Source organism: Gouania willdenowi, chromosome 13, assembly GCF_900634775.1.
Source record: "Gouania willdenowi chromosome 13, fGouWil2.1, whole genome shotgun sequence".
Classification (NCBI taxonomy): Eukaryota; Metazoa; Chordata; class Actinopteri; order Blenniiformes; family Gobiesocidae; genus Gouania; species Gouania willdenowi.
In genome coordinates, this window is record NC_041056.1 from 14,316,423 (window position 1) to 14,327,681 (window position 11,259).

The following is an 11,259-nucleotide window of genomic DNA, read 5'->3' on the forward strand; positions in this document are numbered from 1 at the left end:
TTGAACATTGATAATGAAAGATGTAATTGTAGTTGAAAAATGTAATTGACCCCAACCCTGCTTGGGTGAGACCAATTGAGAACCACTGGTTTAGATTCTCTACAGCACTTGAATTTAAGAAGAAGCTCATTACCAGGCTTTCTGCAAAACTGAATGTGGACGTCTTTATCAGATTTTGGTGTATAGGAGTAGGTAGATATCTAAAACATGTCAGACTCCAGCCTGCAAGGATCAGGATTGGACTTTTGTCCATGAATTGTTTTACCAAAAGAAACATTCATTTGTGTAAGATGTGTTTTTATTTTACAGATTTGATGTCATTCACTCTAACCTATGATGATGATTTCGAGTGTGACCGCTCAAGTTTGAACCCGTATGTCATCCCTGCGCTCTACTTCCTCATGCTTCCTATAGCTCTGGTGCTAAATGGCGTGGCAGCCTGGGTGTCTCTGTACCTCAAGTCCACATCCACTTTTGTGATTTACCTGAAAAATCTTGTGGTCGCTGACCTTATCATGGCCTTTCTCATCCCCATCAAAGTTGCAAATGACTTGACTGGTTCATCGAACACCTTATTCATTCTTTCATGTCGTTTCTTTGGCGTCATTTTGTATAACATACAGTACACGTGTATTGCCCTGTTAGGCTTTATCAGTCTGGACCTCTTCTTCAAGATCGTGACCCCACGCAACATGTTATTTTGTCAGAATGTAACCTTTGGCAGAGTGGTATCCACTTTAATCTGGGTGATAATATTCGGATGCACAGGCTTGCCCAATATTATTTTAACAAACAAATCCCCAGGCAACATGACAGAAATCCATGATTGCATGTACCTTAAAACGCCAGCAGGACTTGTTTATCATACGAAGACTGTTATCTGCTCAAGTGTTTTTTTCTGGCTGGTTAGTGTAGTTGTTGTGGTGTGCTACATTTGCATTGCGAGAAAAGTCATCCAGTCATTCAGAAACTCTAGCAGCAACAACAACAATCAGGGCAATCAGAAAATTAAACTACGGGTTTATCTGGTAGTTGTCGTGTTTTTTGTATCATTCGTATCATTGTTCATGCTTAGTCAACTCTTTTCCTATGCTAAGTGTGTCTAGAAAATGCAAATTCATGTTGAGTTTGATAGAAAATATACACACTGGGTAAATAAATGTTCTCAACACCAGTCTTCTTGACGTTCAATTTACCTGAATCTAGATTAAGGGAATACCTGGTTTTTGATTATTACCTGCAACATTATTCAAAGGTCAAAAAGTGGAAAGAATTAGAAGCAAACAATGTTTTATTTACCATGTATCTTGGGTATTGTTAAAATACATACATGTTTAACTAACTTGGAGCATGCAGATCCATAGAAATAGTTGTTACGATAATATGCCCACAATTTGAAGACGAATTACTGGATGCATTTTCTGGAACAAAGGAGAAAATTTGAGAGCAGCTTGTAGAGGCTTTTCAGCTGTCTGAGGTGTTCTCAGATTGTAATGCTGTTCTCGATCTGAGTGGGGTTCAGGTATGTGTAGGGAATTTCAAGCTCAGCATTTCTAGTCTGAATAGCTTCACTGAGACAGGAAAGCTCAGCTTGAAATTCCTGAATTATCTGCTTCGGCTCGGGCCCATCAAAGCGCTCGTCTGGGTAGGCTCCGAGCAAGACCTGCAAAGTGACAGAGAAATCAGGTAAAAAAGACCAAGTGTTTGAGTTGGGATTTGTACTGGGAGTTATACATGTTTCTGAATGGGAAACAAACCATGTCTGAGTATTTCTCTGAGAGGATCAGAAACAAGGTTGCAAATTTAACAGTCTCTCCAATATTTGGGGCTGTCTCCAAAATTGTCTCCAGGATTGACTGCCCCTTGGTGGTTGGAGGAGGTTTGCGGAGCAGGAGAGAACCATTCAGGACCCAGGCCAGATAATCAAACTAAAGAAAAAAAAAATATTTACAAATTTTAATGTAATCTTCCCTTTAGTCTTCTGACAAAACAGGCCCTTGGAAATAACATTAGGTATTGAGCTATTAACAGAAGTATCACCACAAGTGCAAATCTTATACTGTAAAAGGAAATTACTTTTATCTGATCTTAAAGGGGAGCAAAAAACTAATTAACTTGCACTTAGCGCTCCCCCTTAAGGCCCCTTTGGTTATGTCACTGCCATAAACACTCCACCCCACGCTGCCTGCCCCATCCAACAGCTACATGCGCACCTTTGCTCTCCCAAGACAGTAGCAACCAATTACTGAAAAATCCCAATACAACAGTGACACTAAGGGTGCTTTCACACATATAGTCCCATGTGACCATGTGAACAGTATGAGGAAAAGAGACAAGTAAAATAAATGAATGATGTGGGAGTAATACGGAAGGTAGTGTGGAAATGTGTGTGATGTGTTTATAGGCTGACAAAGCAGCTCTGAAGATAGATAGATAGATAGATAGATAGATAGATAGATAGATAGACAGATAGATAGACAGATAGCTAGATAGATAGATAGATAGATAGATAGATAGATAGATAGATAGATAGATAGATAGATAGATAGATAGATAGTTGGATAGATAGATAGATAGATAGATAGATAGATAGATAGATAGATAGATAGATAGATAGATAGTTGGATAGTTAGATAGATAGATAGATAGATAGATAGATAGATAGATAGATAGATAGATAGATAGATAGATAGATAGATAGATAGATAGATAGATGAATGGATATTTGTGTGTGTTCTGCCTGATGGAGCGCTGTGTTGCGATTGTGTGTGCATGCCTGTTGCGTAATCACACACAGTCGTCGCGGTGTGTGATTGCTGCTGAGCTGTCACTGCATGGAGTTGCTCCATTCCTTGGACAAAGGTCTTCTCTGCCTTTTTTTGCTGGCTCCACCATGATATAAGTTTGAGAAAAGTGAATTTGTGGACAACCGTGTGCAACCATGGGGTTGGTCATAATCTAGCATTAGTTTGTACTGGGCTGCCGTAAAGCAGTATGTCTTGCCACCGGGTCGGAGGCAGGAAAGTTGCAAGTGCTGTTTTCTGACCAGAGACAGGTGGGGGAGATAAAAGACCCTCCTTTTTATCTTGTTGTTATAGCAACCATTAGCTTTAAACGCCACCATTGTTCAGAAACTGTAGACCACTGATGCCTAGCAACAACGAAGAGGAATCAACAAACGTGCGTCATATCCTGTGCAAAATGGCTACTCTTCATATTTGATGCCCGACGGTGTAAAATCGTTCTAAAAGGTCCTTTTAATGTGTGTTTTTTTTTCTTAATACATTGAACACATTTTTTTGTCTTATACATTTTTACTACAGATACCCTTTAAATCTAAAAGTATGTAATAAAAATACTGTATTATTATTTGCTAACCTGTCCGTTATTGAGTGCAGCATGTTGGGCTGTCACCGTGAAGATTACCATGGTGAGAAACTTGACCAGGTCCTTGACGTTAGTGAAATCAGAAGGAATTCCTGTAACCATGACAACCAAGGTGAAAAAAAAGTCAGATTTGGAGCAGCTGTATGTTGTTACAAACAGAGAGAATTAGGAACGAACCAGAATGCTTGTTTCCCAAGAAGCCATGAGTGAACACCTCCTGAATCCATCCCTGCAGCTCTGCATCCTTACTCACGTCAGCGTCAGAGGGATAGAAGTGCTCCATCATTTTATTCATGTAGCTAGACAAGAAATGTCACTGATTATTAGGTTTCATTGGATCTGCTCATTCTTTGAAAATGAAATAAACCTGTTGATGATGTTCCACAGCTTCAGTCCATCATCTCTGTAGTAGTAGTTGGGGATGGACTCCAGCCCTCGTGCAGCTATGTTGTCAGGCAGGCAGAGTGAGCTGTAGGTTATTTGAGCGAAACCTCGTCTGACAAGCTCCTTCGTTCCCTCATATCCAAGAGTACTCTGTTAGTTATAGTTGGAACAGACAGTTACAACAAACAATACTAACATATGTAATTATTTGATGGATATCAAAAAAAGTGTTTCAAAGCCATACATTGTTTAAAATTCCTTCAGGTCCAAACAAATTAATGCGGCTCAGAGTGTTGATATGCAGAGTGTATTCAAAGTGTGGGATCAGCAGCTGTAGAGACAAGAAGTGTAACACATACACACACACACACACACACACACACACACACATACAATGAAAACAGATAAAAGTCAAGTCCTCAGCAGCTCAAACAGGTCCCTGATATCAACCCATGTGTCACGAATAATAATAATCTATCATCTGTGTGATTCTACCTTGTAAAGAGGGTGAACTGGATGGAAGTTACGGAGAGCAGCAACAGTAAAGATCTCTGCCATAAAGTGTGTCCCCAAGAGGTGATCCACTGACTCGAATTCCAGTGCATGAGCGCTTTTGACAAATATCTTGGCTAAAAGCCAGTCCGGCTCAGAGTCACTTGGTAGGAAGATGGGATTCTGCTCAGAAGGTTGTTGATTCAGCTGGAAGCCATAACGATGCATTTATGTTAGTGTGATGAGAATTCATGTTTCTGTGTCAGTTTCAGTAAATGACAACAAGATTTTATGAACACCAATAGCTGTGTGTAAAGAGCACACAAAAACCATTACATCATTTTTTTTTTTTTGCTGGTGACAATTATATTTGCAGGAACCTGCATGTTTGTAAGTGTGATTAAAAGGGTGTTCTAAGGATGATATTTACTCAAATCATTAAAAACCAATAGATAAGCGCTTATATAACCTCAAATAGAAAACTTGGCAGATTAACAATGACAAGAGTGGCCTGGACGGTGCACCAGTGAGAAGTCTAAGGTCCCGTACATTTACTAGAATAATTAATAATAATAACAATAATAATAATGATAATATTAATAATGCATTTTGTTTGAGGCGCCTTTCAAGCTCACCGCACAATCTAAGATAAGAACAAGATTGAAAAAGAACATATAATGAACAATACAATATATAAAAAAATAAGGTGGACGATGATGGTAGAGTATGGATCAGAGGGAGTAGGTGAGTGTAAAAAGATGTGAAAGTGAGTCAGTGTTTCTGAGGTCAGGAGGGAGTGAATTCCAGAGCTGTGGAGCATAGTGACTGAAAAGGGTGAGCAGGATTGTGGATGGCCTTAAACTTTAAGGCCATCCACAATCCCTCTCGCCCATTTCAGTTTTAGGCTTAAAGGTAAGAAGTAAAATCTTGTAATTGATCCAATGTGTTATTGGTAGCCAGCAGAGATGCTGCAGGATGGGTGTGATGTAGTGAGTAGAGGGGGTCCTGAGTTCTGGACCAGTTGTAGTTTATGGAGGGTTTTTTTAAGTGAGGCCAAACAGGAGGGGACTGCAATAATCTAGACAGGAAGTGACGAGACTGTGTACAAGTATGGTGACAGTATCCAAGTCTTGTTAATAATGACCTTGCAGTCTTTGTAAATTATTTATAGTCTGTGACAAGGCTTTAAAGAAAAAACTCTGTGGTGTGCATTAAGGCCCTAAGGCAAACTAGTTGTGCAAGAACCGTAATCTGTTCAGGCTTGTTTGCATGTGGGAGCTATAAGAGAACACTATGTTCTCCTACAAACAATCTTTTTAATGAGTTAGTAAGTTACCTGTATTGCAATTGGCATCAGCTTGTTTTCAGGATTCAGGTATAACAAGCACATGCTGGCAGGCATCTGCAGAGGCTCCTCGCCGTACATCCTGGTGGGTATCTTATCCATGATCTTATTATCACAAATGAATATGTTTCCTTTCTGTCAATCACAAAACCGTGAGAAAAAAGAAAGTTTTTGTAATAATCACTAAGCCCTTTGGTACAAAATGTACTAAAATTTAGTATTTTTGCTTTGTTTTGTTGTTGGTTTTTCAAACCTTGATTTCCTTCTTCAGAGAGCATCCTGCTGCCAGAAAAGGCTTCACCATCTCATCAGTGACTGGAAAGTTAGATGGAAGTTTTGAGCACTTCTTGATCCCAGTCGGGTTTGTCCCATTCAGAAACTGGTACCCAAAGAAGTCATCGTCCTTCCAATGCTCTGCTACATACTCTGAAAGCGAAGACACTGAATTTTTCACCATTCTTTGGTATGCAAGGACTGATTTTGGTTTTAAATTGCTAATTACAAGTATAACTTTAAAGATATACATATAAAATGACAATTTAAACAGCAGAGCAGGTCTGCAAATATCTGTAAGAACACAAGGACAGAAAACAGATATTTGTTGTAGAGATATGATATTATCCATTTTAGTGGGACATTTTTATATTGTACCAGATATTGTTGTCTTTTGGAAGCAGAAAATGTCATTCATGTCCTCAATTTTTTCCCATTGTTCGGTGGAGCCAACCATCCCCTTGAACTTTAATTCAATACCACTGAAAAAGACAGAATAGTAAATAAAGCACAGTGTAAAAACGTTTTTTTATTTTATGAGTGAATGACGGACTCACGCCATTTTTTTTTGTGTACTCTATCTCATCTTCTCTGGTCATAGAGAACTGTACTTCAGCAGGGAGCTCAGACACGTGCTTGTAATGAAGGTGATGTGGTATTTTTTCATCAGTAATTTCCCACCTACAGAAGGTAAAACCAAAATAACTATTTAATGACATTTTTTGCATTATATATACAAACGAGTTATGGAGGCATGCTGCACATATGCCAACCCACTTGTACAAGTTCTTTCTCGTCATGATGTCTTTTTCACGGTGTTCGATCAGCATTGGGTGGACATCCTCAAAGCTTTTTTTTGCTATGAATAAAAAAAGCATTAGAGTTGGAGTCACCAAACATTTTATGATTTGTTCCTGCTTCTTTAAATTGATATTAAATCTGTGATGAATTTAGTTGGAAACTCAAAGACAACCTTTCCCTCCTCTGAGTTCCACCAGCTCTCCTCTGGAGATCCATCTGTAGCAGGGGAAAAGGAGCTCTCCTTCTGGAGCCGTCACCACTATTTTTGAGCAGAACCACTGATTCTCAGGGAGAAACAAAAAGGGATCTTTCTCCAGTTGGAGCAACAGAAGGTTTCCCAGTGACGATTTGGGTTTTATGGTGTAAGTTCGAGTCTGGGAAGATTTAGGATAGAAGGTGAAGTTAATTTCTCATATTTTTCTGCATTCATTGATTGCATCATTCAAACACAAATAAGACATGTACAACGTGCAATTAAACCAGAGGTGGTGAGCTTTTAACACAACGGGGGCCACAAAAAAGTTTCTGTCATATTTGTTGTTTCCATCATTTTTGTCTATTTATATTATTGTTTTATGTATTTTTGTACATTGTGAGTAGTTAATTTGCGTATTTTTGCTCTCATTTTGTATATTTTTGTTGAATCACTTTGTGTTTTGCAGTCATAGTGTATTGTTTTCCTTTTTGTTGTATTTTTCTGTAATTTTGTACAATTTCTTCCAGTGATTAAGTGCATTTTTGCTATTTCTCATTCTTTCTTTTTTCAAGAGTCATTTTGTACATTTAATTTGGGGGCCGCACAAAATTACACCGAAGGGCATCTGTTGGCCACGCCTGAATTAAACTCACATCTCAAATGGCGGTATGGATTCCTGGGCCTAAATGTAAGCAGAGCTAAGAGTCATGAATGACTTTAACAATACATTAACACAATAACCATTTCAAATATTATATAAACATTTGTTTTAACTAAAATCATTAGCCTATTTAAATATAATTACAGTATCAGAATGTCCATTTTCACAATTGAAATGCAACATCAGTTCAAATTCAAATCACAGATAAATGAATAGATAGTGGTGAAATAAATTAACTTGCCGAATCAGTTAAAAAGTCAAAACCAATCTTGTCCAACTCTGTCCGCTCGCTCTGTCCTTCTGTCCCAATCAAAGTGGCATAGATGTGGTCCATGGTTCCTGCATATTTCATGCTTCCTGTTGTCACAGCTAGTTTGTATTCAGCCATTTTTCTTAAGGGAAAAAAGCTGTAAGTATAAAATTAAGCCAGAGACTGATTCTGATGACTGCTCTCAAGATCAGACTTGTTTAAAATAAACCGTCCTTTCCTTGAACAACACACAATTACCATTTATAGTGTGAGGAGGAGAAAAACAAGCAAGACAGGTTTCGCCAACTGATGTAGAAAACTAACCTTTTTTTTTTTTTTTTTAACGACTTCCAAATTTTCCACTCTTTGGTATGTCTTTCAAAACCTTCAATGACACTTTGGGGAATTTAATCTTTTTCCTCGTCTAACCCAGAGGTTGGCGGCCTTTGGCTCTGGAGCCATTTGTGGCTCCCGTGCCCCTCCCCTGTGGCTCAGTGACCAATCACCATACCCGTCTGATCATAAAGTATGCCATTAAGCTCATTAAAAACTAGGGGATAATTATGTGAAAATGCATTTTTTTTCCTTTAAAAATGAAAGATTTTGCTCTTCACTTCAGGTTTGAGATGCCTGATTTAAATGTTAAACACAGAAACATTAAAATTTTCATCTTCAAACAAATTAAACTTATGAAATGTAGGTGGCAGTTGAAACAGACTCTAGCAGTCACTTGTCCCTCAAGTATTCTCCAATAAAATGATGAAGCCTGACACATTCTATCGTCCTTCCTGTCACAATTTGACGTATTGGAGGTGATCCCAGAATCAGAGAGAGGAGGAGGCATGGGTAATTTCAACACAAATACTATTTTATCATCAAACTCCAAAACAATAAGAGTACTCGGAGAGCGCAAACCTCCGCCAAGTTTAGAGGTGCAAAGTCACCAGGCAAATGTGAATCGTTCTTCATTTTAACATTGTCTAACTTCATTTAAATCTTCTCACAGCACAAACACTGACAGACTAAACAGGACAAAAGACATTAGCAATAAAAACAAAAGAAATCACAAAAAAGATCAACTGAAAGAGAAGCCTACATGGGGCTTTACCTCTATATGGTAACTCTATCATGGTAAGTTTCTTTGTAAATGCATTTATCCTAGAGGTAATAAGGGCACAAATTCCAGATTCTGCTTCTGTATTCTCTATTAATAATTTAGAGGCGAGCTGAGGCAGATAAAAGTTTCTACTATTTTTTTTACTCTAATGACACGTGACATATTCTCCAATTGTTTTCTTTATAATCATAGAAAACTTAAAATCATAAATCTGTAAACCCTAACCTTATAAATGAAAAGTACCAAATAAAAGAAAGATGAAAAAACTGACTGAATTATTTTATTTTTGGCATTTATTTGAAAAGAGATCCTCACTTTATTGCTTTGTATTCATGGTTAAGGATGCACTGATATGATATTTCTTTTTACTACCAATGCCAATATTGATTATTTTCCCCTTAAAGGTTTTGACATTAAAAGTGAATTAGAAATGCTTCATAAGACTAAAAATATAAATATATAAGCAATGAACAAAATACTGCATACAATAGTGCATTATTTCACAATTCACTACTTCACAATTTTCTTAATATTAAACATTATCTTTTCCTTCTTGCACACAAATGTGTGTTTTTTAAGGGAGGCAACACAGGAGGGGATTACAATAATCTAGACAGGAAGTGACGAGACTGTGTAGAAGTACGGCGACAGTATCCAAGTCTTGTCAATAATGACCTTGCAGTCTTTGCAAAATATCTATAGTCTTTGACAAGGCTTTAAAGAAAAACTCATAAATGTGTCTTTGGATGTGAGCTGGTGTGGTATGAGATGGTAGATGCATGCTTTGCATTAAGGCCCTAAGGCAAACTAGTTGTGCAAGAACCGTAATCTGTTAAGGCTTGTTTGCATGTGGGAGCTATAAGAGAACACTATGTTCTCCTACAAACAATCTTTTTAATGAGTTAGTGAGTTACCTGTATTGCAAATGGCATCAGCTTGTTTTCAGGATTCAGGTATAACAAGCACATGCTGGCAGGCATCTGCAGAGGCTCCTCGCCGTACATCCTGGTGGGTATCTTATCCATGATCTTATTATCACAAATGAATATGTTTCCTTTCTGTCAATTACAAAACCGTGAGAAAAAAATAAAGTTTTTGTAATAATCACTAAGCCCTTTGGTACAAATTGTACTAAAATTTAGTATTTTTGTTTTATTTTGTTGGTGTTTTTTTAAAGATCATTTTTATCATCTTTCAAACCTCAGTTTCATTTTATAGAGAGCATCCTGTTCCCAGAAAAGGCTCCACCATCTCATCAGTGACTGGAAAGTTAGATGGAAGTATTGAGCCCTTCTTGATCACACATGCGTTTGTCCCATTCAGAAACTGGTATCCAAAGAAGTCATCGTCCTTCCAATGCTCTGCTACATACTCTTCAAATATCTGTAAGAAAAATGACGTAAAACAAAAAGCGAACACAAGGACAGAAAACAGATATTTGTTGTAGAGATATGATATGATACATAACCACAGGTTTGAGATACCTGGTCTAAATGTTAATTACAGAAACAAAGAAACATTAAATTTTCATCTTCAAACAAATTAAACTTATGAAATGTAGGTGGCAGTTGAAGCAGACTCTAGCAGTCACTTGTCCCTCAAGTATTCTCCAATAAAATGATGAAGCCTGACACATTCTATCGTCCTTCCTGTCACAATTTGACGTATTGGAGGTGATCCCAGAATCAGAGAGAGGAGGAGGCATGGGTAATTTCAACACAAATACTATTTCATCATCAAACTCCAAAACAATAAGAGCACTCGGAGAGCGCAAACCTCCGCCAAGTTTAGAGGCGCAAAGTCACCAGGCAAATGTGAATCGTTCTTCATTTTAACATTGTCTAACTTCATTTAAATCTTCTCACAGCACAAACACTGACAGACTAAACAGGACAAAAGATATTAGCAATAAAAACAAAAGAAATCACAAAAAAGATCAACTGAAAGAGAAGCCTACATGGGGCTTTAACTCTATATGGTAACTCTATCATGGTAAGTTTCTTTGTAAATGCATTTATCCTAGAGGTAATAAGGGCACAAATTCCAGATTCTGCTTCTGTATTCTCTATTAATAGTTTAGAGGCGAGCTGAGGCAGATAAAAGTTTCCACTATTTTTTCTACTCTAATTCTTTATAATAGTGGAAAACTGAAAATCATAAATCTGTAAACCCTAACCCTAAATGAAAAGTACCAAATAAAAGAAAGATGAAAAGATGAATTGTTTTATTTTTGGCATTTATGTGAAAAGAGATCCTCACTTTATTGCTTTGTATTCATGGTTAAGGATGCACTGATATGATATTTCTTTTTACTACCAATGCCAATAATGATAATATTCCTCCAAAAGTTTTG

General features: G+C 37.5%; 2 protein-coding genes and 1 long non-coding RNA gene across 3 annotated transcripts; 1 reads left to right on the forward strand and 2 right to left on the reverse strand.

Moving 5' to 3' along the window:
- The first annotated feature begins 314 nt into the window (after window positions 1-314).
- Window positions 315-1,106, forward strand: LOC114474616 (P2Y purinoceptor 13-like). The gene has a single exon (XM_028465033.1). It carries the CDS (start codon window positions 315-317, stop codon window positions 1,104-1,106), a length of 792 nt encoding a protein of 263 aa, XP_028320834.1.
- Window positions 1,107-1,273: 167 nt separating this feature from the next.
- On the reverse strand, window positions 1,274-8,046 carry LOC114474915 (hydroperoxide isomerase ALOXE3-like). Its single transcript, XM_028465519.1, has 14 exons — window positions 7,781-8,046; window positions 6,855-7,056; window positions 6,659-6,740; window positions 6,431-6,562; window positions 6,260-6,363; window positions 5,862-6,034; window positions 5,600-5,743; window positions 4,267-4,470; window positions 4,016-4,102; window positions 3,755-3,921; window positions 3,565-3,686; window positions 3,379-3,479; window positions 1,758-1,928; window positions 1,274-1,663 (listed from the first exon to the last, which is right to left on the reverse strand). Exons 1-14 carry the CDS (start codon window positions 7,925-7,927, stop codon window positions 1,484-1,486), a joined length of 2,016 nt encoding a protein of 671 aa, XP_028321320.1. The 5' UTR covers window positions 7,928-8,046; the 3' UTR covers window positions 1,274-1,483.
- Window positions 8,047-9,558: 1,512 nt separating this feature from the next.
- Window positions 9,559-10,534, reverse strand: LOC114474849 (uncharacterized). The gene is made up of 3 exons (XR_003675398.1): window positions 10,391-10,534; window positions 10,107-10,289; window positions 9,559-9,964 (listed from the first exon to the last, which is right to left on the reverse strand). It is a non-coding gene; the product is annotated as an uncharacterized LOC114474849 (long non-coding RNA).
- Between the last annotated feature and the right edge of the window lie 725 nt (window positions 10,535-11,259).

Excerpts from the sequence above, each read along its gene's own strand:
- LOC114474616 (XM_028465033.1), top strand. The coding sequence starts at position 315 with ATGTCATTCACTCTAACCTATGATGATGATTTCGAGTGTGACCGCTCA.
- LOC114474915 (XM_028465519.1), bottom strand. The coding sequence starts at position 7,927 with ATGGCTGAATACAAACTAGCTGTGACAACAGGAAGCATGAAATATGCA. Across the intron at positions 7,057-7,780 it reads TTGACTTTTTAACTGATTCG|ACTCGAACTTACACCATAAA; the intron begins GCAAGTTAATTT and ends AAATCTTCCCAG. Across the intron at positions 6,563-6,658 it reads ACGAGAAAGAACTTGTACAA|GTGGGAAATTACTGATGAAA; the intron begins GTGGGTTGGCAT and ends TACCTTCTGTAG.